Source organism: Vombatus ursinus, unplaced genomic scaffold (assembly GCF_900497805.2).
Source record: "Vombatus ursinus unplaced genomic scaffold, bare-nosed wombat genome assembly UNPS02014778.1, whole genome shotgun sequence".
NCBI classification, from domain to species: Eukaryota; Metazoa; Chordata; class Mammalia; order Diprotodontia; family Vombatidae; genus Vombatus; species Vombatus ursinus.
In genome coordinates, this window is record NW_020954556.1 from 63,118,416 (window position 1) to 63,138,868 (window position 20,453).

A 20,453-nucleotide genomic window follows, 5' to 3' on the forward strand; every position below is an offset into this window, starting at 1 on the left:
TTTAGACATAAAGGATGATACCATAAGCAAATTAGGAGAACAGGGAATAGTTTATCTGTCAGATCTATGGAGAAGGGAAAAATTTATGACTAAATAACAGAGAACACTATGAAATGTAAAATGGATCATTTTTATTACATTAAATTAAAAAAGTTTTACACAAACAAAACCAATACAACCTAGAGTAGAAGGAAAACAGAAAGCTGGGAAACAATTTTTATAGCCAATATTTTGATAAAGGCCTTATTTCTAAAATATATAGAGAACTGAGTCAAATTTATAAGAATATAAGTCATTCCCCAATTGATAAATGGTCAAAGGATATGGACAGGCAGTTTTCAGATGAAGAAATTAATGCTAGCTATAGTCATATGAAAAAATACTCTAAATCACTATTGATTAGAGAAATGCAAATTAACATAACTGCGGTGCCACGTCACACTTACCAGATTAGCTAAAATGATAGAAAAGGAAAACGATAAATGTTGGAGAAGATGTAGGAAAATTGGAACACTAATGCATTGGTGGTGGAATTGTAAACTGATCCAACTATTCTGGAGAGCAACTTGGAACTATGCCCAAAGGGCTATAAAACTGTGCAAACTCTTTGATCCAGCTATACCACTACTAGGTCTGTATCCCAAAGAGATCATTAAAAAAGGAAAAGGACCCACATGTACAAAAATATTTATAGCAGCTCTTTTTGTGGTGGCAAATAATTGGAAACTGAAAGGATGCCCATCAATTGGGGAATGGCTGAACAAGTTGTGGTATATGAATGTAATGGGATACTATAGTGCTATAAGAAATGATGAGCAGGCAGACTTCAGAAAACTGGAAAGACATGAACTGATGCTGAGTGAAGTGAGCAGAACTAGGAGAACACTGTACACAGTAACAGCAACATTGTGTGATGATCAACTATGATAGACTTAGCTCTACTCAGCAATACAATGATCTAAGACAATTCCAAAAGACTCACGATGGAAAATGCTATCCACATCCAGAGAAAGAACTATAGAGTCTGAATGCAAATGGAAACATACTATTTTCACTTTTTTTGTTTTTTGTTTTTTCTTTCTCATGATTTTTCCCTTTTGTTCTGATTCTTCTTTTACAACATGACTAATGTGGAAATATGTTTAACCTGATTGTACATGTATAACCTATATCAGATTGCTTGCTGTCTTGGGGAGAGGGGAGGAGGGGGAGAGAAGGAGGGATAAAAACTTGGAACCCAAATCTTATAAAAGTGAATGGTTAAAACTATATTTACATGTAATTTGAAAAATACTATCAAGTAGAAAATAAAATTAAACTAAATTTTAAAAAAAGGAATTGAGAGGGAAAACATATTTTATAAAAAATGACCAAAGATGACATGACTTTAAGCTTACTTGTTTATGATTATACAGATATGGCTTTAGCCTTCTTGGGTGGCTATCATGGGTTGGCATAAGGGAAGGAGTACTGAAGTAGGAATAAGAAGGGCTGAACTGAAGTCTTACCTTTACCACTAATCAAATGTATGATCTGAAATAAGTCCCTTAACCTCATTAGGCCTATTTTTTCCTTTTCTGGAAAATGAGGAAATTTGATTTTTCTTGCTCTAAAATATGTTTTATATGCTGGTCATTCCATCCTTGGGTCCATGGGCTTATGCACATTGACACTAATTCCATTGCTATCTCACCCACACCTTCTCATCCTAAGAGATTCATCTCCATGTCTTTCCATAAATCCTCCAGATATGATACTGGAAGCCTTGCTCTGAAGCTCTTCATATTTTCTGGAATCCAGTGCCACACTTGAAGTATCCATCTGTAATTCATTCTCCCACTCTATCATGGGAATGTCCTCTTCTAATTCTCCATGTCCATGATGATATCTCTTCATTTACCAACCACCTGTTCCCCTTTGGACTTCTCCATCATTCTCTCAGAAACCTCATCTGGAATCTTATCATACCACAAGATGGCATCAACCTTGGTACTCACACTTCATCAGTTCCTTCTGCATCTCTGATTGGAAGAAAGAGCAATAATCTCCTCCCAAAACTTCCATTTAAGGAGAGCACCCAGACCAGTCAAATCCTTATTTACTCCCTGGCTACACTCCTTTGAATTAACCTTCTTCTTCTCACCCCAAACCTCCTCCCCACTACCACCTTTTCTTTTGGGGGTTTGCCTTCCCTCATTAGATTGTTGTTGAGGGCAGGGTCTGTCTTTTTTTCATACTTGTATCCCCAATGCATAGCACAATACCCAGCACATAGTAGGCACTTAATAAATGTTTATTGACTGAATAATTTTGTGCTACTTTTTGTATGTAAGTCATCCCTGGAAATAGTTACTATAAAACTTTATAAATTATATTATATAGCTCCTCTCAAGTTCTCCTATGAAGCCATGTAATGTAGATGTGACCCTGGGTTTTAAAGGTTATGGGTCCCAGGAGATGGAAAAGCCTTACTACCTCAATACTCTTCTACATCTTTACCCATTTTCTCTTCTTTTGCACCAGATTCAAGGGATAAAGCAGTCCTTTTCTTTTACTTATGTTCTGTCCATCTTAGGAATCAGTCTCCAACAGGAACACTGTTGAGGTCAGTGTGTGAGGATGTATTTAAACTCTTGTGTGCCCAGTGCAAATCATTTAACCTCTCTGTGCCTCAATTTACTCATAGGTAAAATCTAGGGGATGGACTAGCTGGTCATTGAGGCCCCTTCCAGCTCTAAATATATAATCCTATGAGCCTTCAAAAAACTAGGAATATCCATAAAATTCCATAAAAGTCACAAAATATTTGAAATTACTTTATCCAATTAATTGTATACAATAATTTTATTGATGGTGAAACTAAGGCTCAGGGAGATGAAGTAGTCACATGGCTAGTTAGTAGTTGATCCTGGATTCTAACCTCAGTCTTTTAACCCCAAATGTTATTACCTCTGAGGACCAGCCTAAATATTAGTGGAGAAGTTCAGCACCAGATGATTGGGGAACAGGGTATGAACAGTTTTTGGCCAAAGCTACTAATGAAACTATCTACTAAGACTTGGAGGGCTGAGGTCTGTAAACTGAGCCCCACCTGATGAAATCAGAATCTCTGAAGTACTGAAGTATATTATAAATTATTAATTGAACATCGTTCAGAGAACCAACGCATGTAAAATGTCAATGGCTGAGATTTACCTTATAGGTATTCATATATGCGATACAAAGTAATTTCAGGGGGTACTAGTAGTTTGGGGAAATCAGTAAAGGCCTCAGGTAGGAGTAAAAAAAATCACATTTGTGGTCTTGCCCTGTACCAAAGCTTTAGTCATATTTGCATCCTGTAAATAGTTTATGTAATCAGACTCAAAGAATGCCAGAGCTAAGGGGGCCTGTGGAACATAGAATACAACACTAGCCCCCTTGGTTGTTCCTCACACACAACATTCCATCTCCTGACTCCCATGTCAAAGCTGAAAGGACCCCTAAGACATAGAACATAAAACGTCATCTTCAGAAGTGGCCTTAGAACATAGATCACAGTGCGTCAAAGCTGGAAGGATTCTTAGATACCATCTATTACAACCCTCTTGCTTTTCACAGGAAGCAAATGAAGGCTAGAGAAGATAAGTGACTTCCCTGGGGACAGAGAAAACTAGTGACAGAACCTAGGGCTTAAATTCAGGTCTCCGGTCTCATAGCCGAGGGCTCTTTCCACTTCACTGTACTCCTAGACATTCCATCTTACCACTGACTTATTCCACAATGCTACTTCTTAAATTTCAGAATTCCCCTTAGCTGTTCATTAGTGAATAGGAACAAGTTTTTAAAGAGTTAAACATTTTTTGATTCTACCTAAGGTGGAAAAGGATCTTAATGTGTGAGGTATAGTGGAAGAGGAAGGGAGAGGCAAGACAGCAACACGAATAGATAAATACAAGAGACTGAATTTCAGTAATAGAACAACAAGTCATGCTATCATGACATCATTCATGCTGTCTATCAGACAGGCGTCCAGTTACTTTATAATGGAACACTCACAGTCAATTTTCTGGCCATCAGCTCACACCTGGAGACAGTCTTGATAAAGAACTTGGCACTCATAGGATCGTTTATCATGGCCCTTACAAGAAACCACATATTCTGGGGCCACAGAAGGATGCCCCCCCTCCCAAATGACCCCCCTGGCTAAACTTAAAACCAGTTGGGATCTCTGCATGACCAATCTTGATCCCAAACAGTGGTCTGCATGTTACTTGAACAAAGAACAAAGTCAATGACCTCAAATTACCTCCAAGTTTCTAGAGGGGAAGGCATTAAGCTCTCAGATGGACTCAGATTCCTTATATGTCTCCACTTAAGATGACATGACAGTTTTACCACAGCCATATGTAAAATTAAATCCTGATACTAGGTTATCATGTTTCCACCACTTTGAAATTTATCTCTGTGCCTCCTCTCAGCCATCTGGGTGTGGGGTTTACACAATTCTGAGGCTCACACAGCAAAAACAGATAATGATAAGTGAACTTTTGTTGTTGTCATTATTGCTGTAGGCTGGTGAATAAATTTTAGACTCTTTTAGCCTGATATTTAAGGCCCTCCAAAAACAAATGTTACTCCACTTTTCCACACATCTCAAATCACCCCTCCTTGCATATCTCAACAAAACCTTTCTACACATAGACCCCTGGACACATGTCTAGATGGTAGAATCCTGGGGCTTAGAATTAGAGGAGATCTAACAGATCACCTAATTCAATACCTTCACTTTTAAATAGAAGAAAATTAAGACTTAGAGAGGTTAGTTGACTAGATCAAGGATGCAGCAAATAAGAGGCAGAGTAGAGATTTAAACCCAGGCCTTTGGACTCCAAATTCCATGTTCTTTTCATCCTCTCACGTTACCCATTCCACTCTCCCATCCACAAGAATCGCAAAATCTTAGTGCTGGCTTCAGTGCCTACTGAGTCCAACTTGTACATGAGAAGGAATCTTTTAAACATCCTGACAGGTGGTCATCCAGCCTTCACTTGGAGAGTGCCAGGGAAAGATCATTCATCACCACCCAAAGCATCAGTCAGCAAGTATTTATTAAACACTTACTAAGTGCCAGGGGCAGCTAGGTGGTACAGTGGATAGAGTTCCAGGCCTGAAGTCAGGATCAGATCAGATCTGGCCTCAGATACTTATTAGCTGTGTGACCCTGTGCAAGTCACTTAACCCTGTTTGCCTCTGTTCCTCATCTGTAAAATGAGCTGGAGAAGGAGATGGCAAACCACTGCAGTATCTTTGCCAAGAAAACCTCAACTGGGGTCATGAAAAATCAGACATGACTGAAATGACTGAACAACAATGAAGTTTCCTGGCCAGTGAGTTGGTGCAGTGAACAGAGTGCCAGGACTTCCTGAGTTCAAATCTGGCCCCAGACATTTACTGACTGTGTGACCCTAAGTGGAATAGTGGATAGAGTTCTGGGTCAGGAAGACTCGTTTTCCTGAGTTCAAATCTGTCCTCATATACTTACTAGCTGTGCAATGTGAGGCAAGACCATGTTTGCCTCAGTTTCCTCATCTGTAAAATGATCTGGGGGAGGAAATGACAAACCATTCCGGTATCTTTGCCAAGAAGACCCCAAAAGGGGTCATAGAGAGTCAGACACAACTGAAATGACTCACCAACAAGTGCTAGGCACTATGCTAAGTGCTATGGATAAGAAAGGCAAAAACACAATCCCTGCCCTCAAAGAGCTCACATTCTATTGGAGGAGACAACATGTAAAAAAAAAAAAACTGTGTACATAAGATACAGACAGTGTAAATGAAAAGTAATGCCATAGAGAGGGAACTATCAGGAGGCAGATCAGGAGGGGATTAGGGAAAGGCCTCCTGCAGAAATCAGTCTCGCCTTTGAGACAACTTTTATTTATAAGAGTTTTTCATAATACATCAAGAAAGCTGAATCCCAGAGATATTTGATAAGGTAGCATAGGTAGGAATAGAGCCTGGCATATAGTTGGTGCTTAATAAATGCTTGCTGATTGACTGATCGATATATCCAGTTGAAATTTGTCTCTCCACAACTTCTCCTCAGTACTCCTTAGTTTTGTCATCTGGGGCTATGCACGACAAGCCTAATCTCTCTTTCAGTATTTGAAGGCAGCTGTCATTCAATAACTGTATGAGTTTGGGAACGAGAATTATGATGCCCATATTACAAATGGAGAAACTCTAAGCTTCAGCTCAAAAAATAACAGTGACTTCTCCATGGTCACCTAGCTAGTTAAGGAACAAAGCCAGTCATAAACCCAGCTCTTCTAACTCTATGTCTATCATTCTGGCTACAGATGGCAAGAGATTGAAAGTATCTGAAACATAGAATACAGAACATAAAATGTCCATGCTAAGAGCGACCTTAGAAAGTACCTTTAGAATATAAAATATCTGATCTAGATGGGACCTTAGATTTACAAGTTACAGAATATAAGCAAGTTACAGAATTCGAAGATGTCAGAGCTGGAAGGGACCTTGTTGGCCATCTGTAAGTGTCTAAGACAGAATTCAGATTCAAGTCTTCCTTACTCCAAGTCCAGAACACTATAAGCTGCATCACCTAGTCTCTACATGAAAGGAATATCCCCTCTAACTCAACCAGCAAGTGGTGATCTGACTTCATTTTACAATTAAGGAAACTGAGGGTCAGAGAGGTTTCCTATGATAACACAGTTAGTAGCAGAGTCAGTTCCAAAACACCAGTCTTTAAACTCTCAGTCTAATTATCTTTGGACCTGGCAACACTAAGCTGATCAGGCTAGGAATCAAATCTAGGTCAACAGCTTAGAAGGCATCTTTGTTTACCACCATTCAACCAAAAAAGCAAAGCAAGGAGCAGCTGAGACCACTGATGGACTCTGACTTGACATGTAAGAACAAGAGAAACTTTCCTTATAGTGCCATATTGCTGTTTTGGCAAATGAACATTTTTTTCTAAATATGATACCATAATAAGTAGTCACTGAATGTCTGGTCATTTCATTTCCAGGATCTGTGGTTTCATCACATGGGCCAACACAGATCACAGCCTCTCCCTACTTTAGTATATAGTCTTCATGAAAGATATAAAAGAATTCATCTCTCAGTGGCTAATCTGATGATGACTGTGTCTGCCCTTAGCAGAGCTGGTCCTTGGGTAATAGCCACATGACCCAATATTAGAGCCAGTCTTTAAAACTCTCAGGCCTAATAGGATTTATAGGATTATGGATTTTGATAACTTTGGGTCACTGACATGTCATTGAGATATCAGAGAAGAATATAAGAAATTCATACAGTTTGAAGCATCATTTATAATTGGGCAAACAGTACAAATTACTATTCCCAAAGCTACAACACTTTTAGATTTGCCAATCACTTTCCTCATAAAATCTGTGCTGTTAGCTGTTACAAGTCTTATCATCCTCTTTTTATAGATGGAGACACTGAGGCCAGAAGAGGGAAGGTGACTTGCCTAAGGCCACAAAGCTAGTAAAGGGCAGGGACTAGATTTGAACCCTTGTCCCATGGCTGCTGGTCCATCATATTATACTTCTCCCCATATAGAAACAGCACAGTATACATACACACACACACACACACACGTATGTATATGTATATGTATATATGTGTACATATACATACACATATACATATATGTATGTGAAAGTACAATTAACAAGATTTGGCAGCTAATTGGATAAGGAAGAGGTGGTGGAGGAGACAGAAGCATCAAAGAGAATTCAGATTACAAACTTGCATGATTAGACAATGGTAAATATCTTCAAAAGAAATAGATAAATTTGAAGGAGGAGTTGGTTTAGATGGAAAGATAATTTGTCTCATCTCAATAGTAATGCATTTCTATACACACAGGCACACATGCATGCACACACACACTTGTGTGCAGACACAGACACAGACACAGACACACACACACACATACATACATACACAGAAATGAACTACTGATGAGATGGGACCAATCATCTTTCCCCCTAAACCAGCTCTTTCTCCAAACTTACCAGCTGTATACAATGCATAAACAGAGACACACACAAAAGAAACACAGAGACAGAGAGAAGTTGTATATAGAGGACCTTCATGTCTCATTGCAGCTTGTTTCCAACACTGCTATCACCATCCTTCTAGATAGAAATTAAACACTTCTATATTACAGAGAAGGGTGTTGGCTCACAAAGCTTTCATTTTGGTATCATCCATATTTCTGGTACAGAAAGTCATTTGAGCTTTATTTAGATTGGAAGCCATGGATTCCATAGACATTGACATACTGTGGTTGGGAAAAAAAAATTGGTTTCTTTTAAAAGTCATTTTGACTTTCCCCAAACCTCTCAGGATCCTTGGATGCTGGGGTGATGTGGGCACTTTAAGGAATTTGTCAACTCCCCCAGAAACAATAATATATAATTTAAATATTAAAGTGATCAACCAAAGTGATTCCAAGGGATAAAAATAGCCAGACCACTAGACTCCCAAATGCTGGGTCTTCCTGCCCTTCCAAATTGCACCCGCCTGTCTTTATTAATCATCCTTATGCACATAAATGATCTTATCATTTCTGTGCTCAAAAACCTTCAGTAATCCCTTACTGTCTCTGGGATAAAATCCAATATTCTCATCTCAGCATTCAAGGTTCTCCACAATTCCACTCTTTCAGAACTTTTCAGTCTCAAGCCATCCTACTGCTTTCCATGTACACAACTCTAGCCAAACTGAAATGCTCTTTGCTGCCTGTTTACAACAAAATACTTTCCAATCTCTGTGCCACTCACATTTCCTCTGCTTCAAATGCCATTCTCTCTTTTTTCTACTCATTCTTCAGGTTCTAGCTTCAATTTTCCTTTTTCCACAAAGCCTTCCCAAATTAGGAGTGTAAGTTATATTTCAGGTCTATTCAATCAACCTTCAATCAAGGTAACCAGTGGGAACTGAATTAGCCAGTCTTCATTAAATTATCTGATGAGGCTTTTCTACAGGCTAAACATACCAGTTCTTTATGATCCTCATAGGGCCTAGTTTCCAATCCATTTAACATTGTAATTATCCTCTGGATTCAGAAAAAAACAAAGAGGTGGGTCAGGGATACAGGCCCTTCTGATAACATTTTCTTCTAGCTCTCACTCCAAATAATCAATATGTTCTGGAATCTGATGCTACCAATTCCCTTCCCAGTTCTCTGTCCACAACATTACTCTGCTCGCTAGCAGGAGGTAGTATCTCCATTTCACAGCAGAGTAACATAGGGGATATACACAAACTTCTAACAAAGAATCTGTCTCTTGTACATAGTTGTCTTCATGTTTTCTCTCTCATTTGTGCGCTCTTTGAGAAAATGGATTGACTTATACCTTTATATTCCCAGTGCTTAGCAGTTAGTCAATAAACATTTGACTAAACCCTTACTATGTGCTAGACAGTGTGTTAAGCACTAGGGATACAAAAAAAGAGGCAAAAGGTAGTCCCTGCAATCAAGGAGATGATAAACTAATGGAGGAGCCAAGCAAACATGCACAAACATGTTATATACAGAATAAATAGGAAATAATTAAAAGAGGGAAAGTACTAGAATTAAGAAGGCTTAGGAAAGGCTTCTTGTAGGAGAAGGAATTTTAGTTGAGACTTAAAGGAGCCAGGTAAGCCAGTAGGAGGGAGAGCTCTCCAAGCATGGTGGACAACCAGAGAAAATGCCCACAACTGACAGGTGGAGTGCCCTTTCCATAGGACAGGCAGGAGGCCAATGTTACCGGATAGAAGAGTACATGTCAGGGAGCAAGAAAGGTGTAGTTAGGGTATAAGAAGACTGGAAAGATAGGAGAGCGCAGGTTATGAGGGCTTTGAACAGCAAACAAAGCATTTGTATTTGATCCTGGGGGTGATGGGGAGCCAGTGGAGCTTACTGAGTAGAAGTCAGGTGTGTGTGTGTGTGTGTGTGTGTGTGTGTGTGTGTGTGTGTGTGTGTGTGTGCGCGTGATATGATCGGGCCTGTGCTTTAGGAAAATCACCTTAGTAACTGAATGGAGGATGGATTAGAGTAGGGAGAGACTTGAGACAGAGAGACCCCCCCACCCTGGGCTACTGTAATAGTCCAAGAGTGAGGTGATCAGGATCTGCACCAGGGTGGTAGCTGTCTCAGAGTAAAGAAAGGGACATATTCAAGAGATGTTGCAAAGGTAAAATCAACAGATTGGATATGGGGGTAAGAGATAATGAGGAGGTGAGGATGACTCTGAGCTTAACTGACTGGGAGGATAGTGTTGCCCTCTACAATAATAAGGAAGACAAGAGTGAGGAGGATTTAAGGAGAAAGATAATGAGTTCTATTTTGGATTTATTGAGTATAAAATGGCTTCTAGACATCTAGGCAGTTAGAAATACAAGAATGGAGATCAGCAGAGAGATTAGGATATGATAGGTAGATTTGAGAATCATTTGCAAAGAGATAGTAATTAAATTCATGGGACCTAATGAGATCACCAAGTAGTATCTAAAAATGAGTAGTTGGACTAGATCACCTCTAAGTTCCCCCCAAGGCTTAAATCCATGATCTCTGTAATTCTACGCTCATCCTTATCAAGAGCCAGGACTCTTCAGTAATCCCTTACTGTTCAATGCTCTTTCCCCTGGGGGTATCCCGTGATGCCTTCCGCTATACTGGCCACTGCCTAAGGAGGATGTATAATCGAGACCCCATCTAAGGAGTAACTACATACCAAACAGAGACTTTCTGAAGAGTGGCCCAAGGATATTTGATGCTGCTCTCATCAGTGAGGTATGATCAGGAAGAATTTACGTAACTGTATGAGAGTCACAGAGAACTTTGTGAGGTCCATTCATTAACTAAGGGACTGGATTTGGAAGGGTCTCTCTTCCAAACAATGGAAACTTTGCCAACAAATGATGGCATTTATTTGACCCATCTATTATCACTGACAGAACATGAGCTCATATAAGGTAATCTGAACTCCAGATGGAATGATAGTAAGCCTTATCAATCCTGAATAGAATCATAGCCCAGTGAGTTGTTTTTTTTTTTAACCCAGCCTTTAATCCATCTGAGAGCCATGGTGCAGAATGACAGTTGTCCAGGTGGTTTTGTAACAAACATGAAAGTCAGAATCAACAGAAGAGGCTTACTTCAAAGACCAGTGTCTCATTTGTGGGTCCTGCTGCATACAGACGTTCAGGGTGATTCAGAGGACGCTGATAATCAAACACAGTCCCAGCAAATTGGAACTCCCCTGGCCAATCAATAGTCCAATCTCCTGTGAGATAATACTTTTTATTCAGGTTGCAAATTGCAAGATAACTTGTAGATATTTGTAACTCCTGTATTTCAATACTGCGTGCTCCCACTGGAATGGTTACAACTGGATAATACTCTAAAAGAAAGAAATTAAACATTTTTTGTTGTTTTCTGTTGTCATGATAAAACAAAATGATTCATTCTCCATTTCTACTTAGTATTTTAAAGATGAATGTCCAATGATAGCAATAAAAACTATGCTTTGTTGTTTAAGAAGTACTTTACATAAATCATGTCATTTGATCCTCACAATGACCCTGTGAGACAGGACAGGTGTTATTATTCCTATAATACAGATGAGGAAACTGAGGCTCAGAAGGATGAAGTGACTTGACTAAGGTCACACTATTAAAGGACCACAAAATCGTAGAATTCAGAGAGACCTCAAAGAGCATCTAGTTGATTCACTCTGCATCCCTGATAAGTGTTCATTTAGCCTTCAATTGAAGGCCTTGTCCTCAGATGAGAGTTCCTACTGAGGTAAACCAAGCTACCTGTGGAAATCTCTAACTGTTAGGATGTTTTTCTTCATATTAAACTTAAATCTACTTCTTAAATTTAATTTGAACTTGAATTTAAATCTATTACTTGAAACTTTCATTGATGGCTCATAACTCTTTCTTCTGTCACCAATTCCATTACATTCAATTTAACGTTCATGAAGTGCCTCCTAGGTACAAGGCACTGTGCCAGGCTCTACTGATACAAAAACAGAAACGAAACGGTCCTTGTTCTGAAGGAGTTTACATTCTAATGGGATAAATGTCAAGCAGGACAACCTAATTCCTCTTTCATATGAGAGCCCTTCATATACTTTAAGACAGACATCATGTGCTTCACTCCCCCCACCCTACCATCTTCACATCTCAAGCTAAATACCATCACTTTTGTAAACAAATCGTCATACGGCAAAGCCTCCATTCCTCTTCCTCATCCTACTTTCTGCTCCACCTTGTCAATATCCTTCTCAAATATGGGGCTCAGAAACAATCACAATTCTTGAGCAACAGTTAGGAGAGAGAGAAGTAGAGTAAAAGTTTTACCTCTTTCATTCTTTAATTAATGCAGTCTATTATTAAATTAGCTTTTTTTGGCTTCTATGTCACACTATTGACTGAGCCCACATCTGTTTGCAGAAGAGCTATTATCTAGCCATGCCCATCTTATACTTGAAGCTAGATACAGTAGAAAGAGAGAACCTATATTCAAATCCTACCTTGGTCTCATACCACCTACGTGACCTTGGGCAAGTCATTTTACTTCTCTTGGCATGGTTTCCTCATCTGTAAAATGAGGAATTGGACTAGGTAGCTTCTAAGGCTTCTTCCGGTCCTAAATCTACAATCCCCGTGACTCCACACTTACGTATATTAAATTCCATCTCATTAGATTCTCGGCTGTCATTCTGTCCACAAATCGAGTCAATAAGCATTTAATTGTTGCCTACTATGTGCCAGGTACTCTGCCAGGTGCTGGCATTACAAAGAAAGGCAAAAAATAGTGCTGCTCTCCAGGAGCTTACATTCTAAAGGGGGAGACAAATGCCAACAACTCTGTATAAACAAGACACACACACAGGATAAACTGGAGATAATCAATGAGGGGAGGTGCTAGCATTAAGAGGGCTTAAGAAGAGTTTGCTGTAGAAGGTGAGATTTTAGCTCAGACTTGAAGGAAGCCAGGGAAGCTGGGAGGCAGAGACAAGGAGAAAGAGAATTCCAAGCATGGGACGGAGCCAGCGAACACGCCTTTGGTTAGCAGATGGTGTGTCTCATGTGAGGAACACCAGGGAATCCAGTGTCACTGGATCCCAGAATACACGAAGAGGGACTGAAGTATAAGAAGACTGAAAAGGTAGAAAGGAGCCAGGTTGTGAAGGGCTTTGAATGCCAAAGAAAGGATTTTCTATTTGATCCTGAGGACCATAGGAAGCCAATAGAGTATGGGGTTGACATGGATAGACCTTTGCTTCAGGAAGAACAGTTTGAGTGGAGACTTGAAAAGTGACTTGAGGCAGAGGCTGACTGAACAGCAGGCTATTACTACAGTCCAGGTGAGAAGAGACGAGGGCCTGCCCCAGAGTGGTAGCCTGTTGGCCTGACCTATCAAGATCTTTTTAAGACCCTGAATCTGACATCCAAAGAGTTTCCTGTTCCTTCCATCTGTCACCTGCAAATTTAAATTCCAGCGCATCCATCCCTTGTCTACTATTCTCTTCATAACATAACAAATAAATCAATAATTAGTCAACAGGTTCACTTTCTGAAGTGATGGTTACCAGTCCTCTTCCAAAAAAGCAGTAAGACAAATAAAAATGCATTTTACTTGGATAACGCTGACATTTCAGCTTCCAGATTTCCTTTAAGCACTAAAAAGCAATAGCCTATTTGTAATGATCTCTCTAATCTCTTATAGTCTTTGTTCATTTTCTAAGGTTCCTTCCAGTTCTGACATTCTGTGAGCCTCCATTATTCCCTCTATGGCACAAGTCACCAAATCCTTACTCATCAATTTGCTCCATAGGCTAGCAAAGAATCCCAATTTGTTTCCCAACAAGAAAACTAGATACATGGCCAACTACTGATTGAAATCATATCTTACCATTTGCTTTATGTTGGTCAAGGTACAGGCCTTTATAAAACTTGCAGGTTGAATTATCTCCTTTGCAAACACCACAAGCATCCAAAGTTGCTTGGGAGCCCAGTTTGTGATCACATCCTACTGGCTATAATAAAAAAAAAAAGAAGACAAAACTTTATGCGTCCCTTATCTCATCTGTTCCTCACAAAAGCAAGCATTATTATCTGCATTTTAAACATTAGGAAACTGAGGCCCAGAGACTGAAGTCATTTGAACACAGGTTTCCTAACTCCGAATTGGAGGAATAAGGATATACACATACTCCTGTGCACCTCAAATAAGTAAATGGTCTCTCACCTCACATACGCCATCAATGCAAACATCATTTTTGTTTGGGGAACAAGGAGTGCCATCTTTGACCTTGGAAGACATTGCAAAGAAAAATTCAAAATTTTCAGCCTTGCAGTAAAGCTTGCATCTATCCTTCTCTGAAAACAAACAGATGGAGAGAGAACAGAGTCAAGAACACAGTGAGCTTAACCTGTAAGTTACCAAATCACCTGATCCATGCAGAATTATCAAAACCAAGCTCATGCATGCTTCCTTGAAAGTTTTTGGCAGTATAATAGTTATTGAGAATGCACATAGCACTTTAAGGTTTGTAAAGCACTTTACACAGGTTATTCATTTGTTCCTCACAACTCTGTGAGGCAGGTGCTATTATTATCTTTATTTTATAGATGAAGAAACTGAGGCTGAGAGAGAGGTCAATTGACTTGCCCAGGATTGCACATAGGAAGCGTCTAAGGCAGGATATGAACTCAAGTCTTCCTGACTCCAAGTTCAAGATATCCTATCCACTACACTTTCCAACTGTTTATATAAAATGTCAGGATACAAAGAGTAACTCAAAAATAAAAATCTAAGCATAGCATGAGTGTAACATGGGGAGACTGACCCTCACAGGGCCATGCACAGATACTCTCTGCTTATTTCCAATCCAATCTCATAGAACTCTTGGGGAGCCATTTTCTGGTCACAAGTAAATCTGAGATTCGTACTATGTGATGATGAAAAGGTCTTCTAATCAGCTGTTGAATCAGAACTATTCTCGGAGTTGCTGAGTTGGACCTGAATGTACATACAAAAAGTATGATTCTCCAATCTCTCATGCCTTCATTTGTGGTTTCAATGAGGCAAGATTGTTTTAAGCTTCTGAGGGAACGCAGGGAAGCGTAGCTGCCATGGTCATTGACTCTACTGTTTGCTCTTTCCTGATTTTAGGTAAATGACTATTCCACGGTGGACAGGTCCGGACATTAACATTATGAATTCAGGAGATCCAGAGGTCTCATCAGAGGTCTGACTAATGACCAAAGATGATAAATGGTGGCCACTAGAAGAGTAGCAGCCAAGAGACATGGAAATGGTGGCAGCAAAGGAGACAGACAGGCACCTGAGGGACATGGTAGCTTCAGGAAATGACACCCCCCATTTCTAAAATGGAGAGAAGTGGCAACTTGGAACTCTTGAAAGACACCAATCCCCATTTGTTGAGGCCTCCATAAAATAGAAAAAGGATTCCAAGTCCAGGAGTCAGGACATACTCCTTTGTTACACACACACACACACACACACACAGATATGTATATATGTATGTATGACTACTACTATACTCTCCCCAGGAACTTTGTAAGTATAAAAAAAGAGCATGACCCCAATTTGGAATGAATCTTGTACCAAATGTTCCTGCTATACCTTCTTTGTAAACATATTTTCTGAAAACTCATTGATGTCTACTGCCTAACTTAATGAGAAGCACACTGGTAGGGGCTTCTGAGTGATAATATCAGAAACCTCCAAGATTACACAGAAAACCCTGAGAGGGGTAGTCAACTATCCTCTAGGGACCTAGCCCACCACCATAAGTGGGATTTGGGGAAATGACCCTGGAATGGGTCTACATAAATGAAAATTAAATAATTTATATAGAGAGAGCCTTGGGTGAGGAGTCTGAAGTCTTAGGTTCCAGCCTTGCTTCTATCAGAAACAATTTTTGACCTGGGGCAAGCCTTGTCTTTTCACTGGCCCTTGGTTTTCTCCTCTGTAAAAGGTGAAGAATGGACTATATGATTTCTGAAGTTCCTTCCAACCCCAACATTCCATGCTCAGTGTGCTAAGATAACATTTTAGGTTCTAGGTTCTAAGGTCTCTTCTGGCTGTAACATTTTAGCTCCTCTTTCCTTCTCCAGGCACACAGTGATAGGATCTTTCCAAGCAAGTTCTTCTTTTGAGTGGGTGATGATTGGCTAATTGTATGAAGAAAACTTCAATCATACATTTCATTTTTAGGAGAAACTTTCAACACCTTCATAGAAAGCTGTCTGTTCCCACACTAGTGTGAATATAATACAAGGGAGTTTGAACTATATGATTTCTAAGGTCTGTCTGGCTCTAAGTTTCACGATCCCCACCTAAGCTTTACAACATCCCCAGCAAGTGGTCATCCTTTCCTTGCTTGGACACACCTCTGGCAATAGAGAATTTACTGCCTCATGTACCAATTGTTGGACAGCTCTGCTAGGAAGCTTCTCCTTCAATTGAGCCAAAAATGGTGTCAATCATTATTTCTACCACTTGTTCCTAGTTTTGTCTTCTAGGATTAAGCAGAATCCCTCCTCTAGGGAATGAAGACAGTGATGCAGTTACCCTTCAGTCTTGCCTTCTCCAGGTTAAAAAAAATCCCCAATCCTTTTAATATATTCCCTATATTACATGTTTTGACTGCCCCCACCATCCTCATCACTCTCCGCGGGTTGGCAGATAGCCTCATTTATAGGCCTTCTTCTCCCATTAAAGTCTGATTCTAATGCCCTAGTGCAAGGTGCTGGGGCTTTTTTAGACTTGCTTACCCTTTACTGACATAGCCTTTAAAAATAATGATAGCATAAATTTCTGTAGTAATTTGAGGTTGATAAAATTGTAATAATTTGAAGTTGATTCACAACAGCCCTATAAAGTAGGTATTATAAATGCTGTAGTTCTTATTTTACAGATGAGGAAACTGAGTCTTTGAGCAATTGAATAACTTGCTCATAGTCACAGATAATAAAACGTTTGATCCAAAATATAAACCCTTGTTTCTTCTGATTCTAAATCCAAAAGCCTTTCTACTATATCATGCTATACCCATCATTATCTCCCTCTCAGGAGAAGGCATCAAGGGGGCTTTAATGAAAGATGGTATTCACCTGTGTAATAATCATCTATATAGAAACTGATGGTATAAACATGATGGGAAACATTTGAGGAAGGTGTAAAAAGAGATAAAAGACATCTTATCCACCAGAAAGTCATTTCTGTGAGCATCTTTGAGGTTTAAGGGAAACCTTGCCTTCATAGAGCTTAGTGCATCACTGGGCTCTTCAGTCATCTTCGTGCCTTTCCTCCTCACCTCTGACCTGTTTCTCCAGTTCCTGCTTTGGATTCCTGTGCTCCTGATTGGGTGAGGAGAGTTTTACATAACTTCTCTGACCCAAACCCACCACACTATCTGCTGTTCTCTAGCCATCTTCATATCATGTCACCATGTGAGTACTCTTTTTTTCCTCCTTTGCCTTCCAGGCTTTCCCCCTCTAGCTCTGGGAACATTCATCAAAGCAAGACCACCACTCCTGGAAAGGACATGCCTACTAATTGCTCTATAGCTCCATTCACCACCCTTGTGACTTTTCAACCCAAACACTCTTCTCTCTCATTTCTGCTCTCTTCTCCTATTAGAATGCAAACTCCTTTAGGGGAGAAACTATTTTTCTTTTTGTCTTTGTACTCCCAGCACTCAACACAGTACCTGACACATAGTAAGGCTTAATAAACACTTTTTCATTCATTCTTTCAAGACACTTACATATCTGATTCTAAGAGTTCAGGAAGTTGCAAGATTTGGTACCAACAGGAGAGGCAAAGATGATTAGTCTTCAGAAGACTTCAGCAAAAGAGTAATCAAGTTTTTGTTTTATTTTTATTTATTTATTTATTTTGGTGAGGCAATTGGGGTTGACTTGCCCAGGGTCACATAGCTAGTAAGTGTTATGTGTCTGAGGCCGGATTTGAACTCAGATCCTCCTGACTTCAAGGCTGATGCTCTACCACTGCACCACCTAGCTGCCCCCAACAATCAAGTTTTTAAAAAAAAAGATGTTTTATTAATGCTTTTAATATATATGTATATACATATATTTATATCACTGTCATTTCTCAATGATTCCATAACCTCCAATATAACCCTCCCTTATAAAAAAAAATACAGAGTTAAGCCAAACAACAACAACAACAACAACAAAAACTATTAGTCATGTCTAACAATGCATGCCTCCTTTGGTATCTAGAGGTCACAATACTCTGTTCCTAGTTCCAGTCTCTCGTTTTTGTTTCCCTTTACATTGTGATGATCTTTGCCTTAACTATTCCCTTACTTCTGCTTACTCTGCTCTAGATCAGTTCATGCAAATCTTCCCAAATTTCTCAGAATTCTTCATATTTGTCATTTTGTGATCAGCCAATAAATATTTATTAAGTGTCCACTACATGCCAGGGGCTATACTGAAACAGCACTCATGTGCCCGAGTTCAAATCTGACCTCAGATACTTACTAGCTGTGTGACCTTGGGCAAGTCTGTTCTGCCTCTGTTTGCTTCAGTTTCCTCAACTGTAAAATGAGGATCTCATTTAGATATTATTTGTAAAGCACTTTGTACAGTGTCTGGGACACAGTAGGTGTCATATAAATGCTAACTACTATTATTATCATCATTATTATTACCTCAGTTTGTTCAGTCATTCTCCAATTGATGAGCAAGTCTAGTTTCCAGTATTTTTTGCTACCACAGAAAGTCCTGCTACAAACATTTTGTATGTTTGAGACCCACCCCTCTCCTGTCTTTGACCTCATTGGTAGGTATATTAGCTACCTGTTTTGGGCTAGACTTTACAAAATTGTTGTTGAAACATGTCCTCAGGAAACTGAATGCTGTGCACCTAGAATGACTGAAGTTTTGCCCCAAAGAAGATATGAGAAAACATCCCTCCCTCCCTTCTTTACTGAGTCAAAGGAACTACAGGTGTGAAACATGGCATCCATTGTCAAACTGGGTTGATGTACTGATTGGTTTTGCTAAGCTGCTTCTTCTCTTTTTCTTTTCATTCTTCCTTTTAGTGGATAGCTTGCCAGGTAGAAGAGAAGAATGAGATACAGTGGGAAATAAAAATGGTGAAAAATAAAAGAAGGCAATAAAATCAAAAGAAATGTAAAGAAGGAAATATGGCCTCAATAAAAGTCTGGATATTCTTCTTTAACTCTGGGCTCAGGTAGTAACCCAAGATTCCTCTGAAACAATGGCAAGCCTGCTCCAGGCTCCCAAACTCTGCTTTTTAGGTACATTATGTGTTCGTTATTGCTTCCTTGGAAGTTGGATTCCACATTCAGCAGATGGGGAGAAACTTTGCATTCATTTACTATTGTTATTGTTTGTTATTGTTGCTGGAGAGGGTTCCAGTCCTTGGGGCTTTGGTGTTTCTTTCAATGTTTTTTTTTCATTGTTTTGACTCTTACTCCAAAATAATTTTTTGTCATGTTCTTTTCCCACAGGGTCTTAGCTGCTAGTGGGTCCCTTCAATATTTTAGTATCTTTTTATTATTAAAATTTATTGGAAAAATGTTCATTCCCCTGAATAAATCTGTGTTGTATACACACACACACACACACACACACACACACACACACACAGAGTCCAGCTACATGGCACAGAGTCTAGTCATAGCTACATTAGTCAACTCAAGTTGTATTTCTTTGGCGTTTTGCTGGATATTTATCCTTTCCAGAAGAAGAAAATATCACACAGGATTTCTTCCAGTGGTGGTTTAAGAAATTAGGAAGAAGGAGATAATTAACACAGGACTGGAGATGGGCAACTCTGGATACCATATTTTAGTAAGGATATTGACAAGGTAGAGAATGTATATAAGAGCATGATCAGGAAAAGGAGACTTGAAACCATGCTATACATAGATTAGTTGAAGGAAATGGGGGTGGGAGGCTGTAGCCTAAAGAAAAGGGGACTTGAGGGAGTTCTCAATCAATCAACAAAAATTTATCAGGTCCTTAATATATGTCAGGAACTGTGCTAAATAATGGGTATACAAAGACAAAAATGAAAGTCTTACCCTCAAAGAAGGTGGAGACAACATGGACACATCTAAGTATCTATAAAACATATACTGTGTCTCCAGGCAGTGAAAGCACTAACATGCAGCAGTTAGGTGGTGCAGTGAGCAGAGTGCTAGACCTAGAATCAGAAACTGCCTTAGTCATTTATTGGCTATGTGATCCTGGGCTGGTCACTTAACCTGTTTGCCTCAGTTTCTTTATCTGTAAAATGGGGGTTTAAAAAACCCAAACACCTCCCAGGGTTGTTGTGATGATCAAATGAGAGAGCATATGTAAAGTACTTTGCAAGCC

The 20,453-nt window shown here is 39.5% G+C and overlaps 1 protein-coding gene across 1 annotated transcript in view; it reads right to left on the reverse strand.

Moving 5' to 3' along the window:
• ADAMTS18 (ADAM metallopeptidase with thrombospondin type 1 motif 18) overlaps positions 1-20,453 on the reverse strand; it is a 194,918-nt gene that overhangs the window by 40,999 nt on the left and 133,466 nt on the right. Inside the window, exons 15-17 of the mRNA XM_027865019.1 lie at positions 14,293-14,423; positions 13,957-14,080; positions 11,187-11,431 (exon numbers count right to left, since the gene is read on the reverse strand). Of these exons, the coding sequence (XP_027720820.1) occupies positions 11,187-11,431; positions 13,957-14,080; positions 14,293-14,423 (500 nt within the window). The remainder of the gene's footprint in view (positions 1-11,186; positions 11,432-13,956; positions 14,081-14,292; positions 14,424-20,453) is intronic.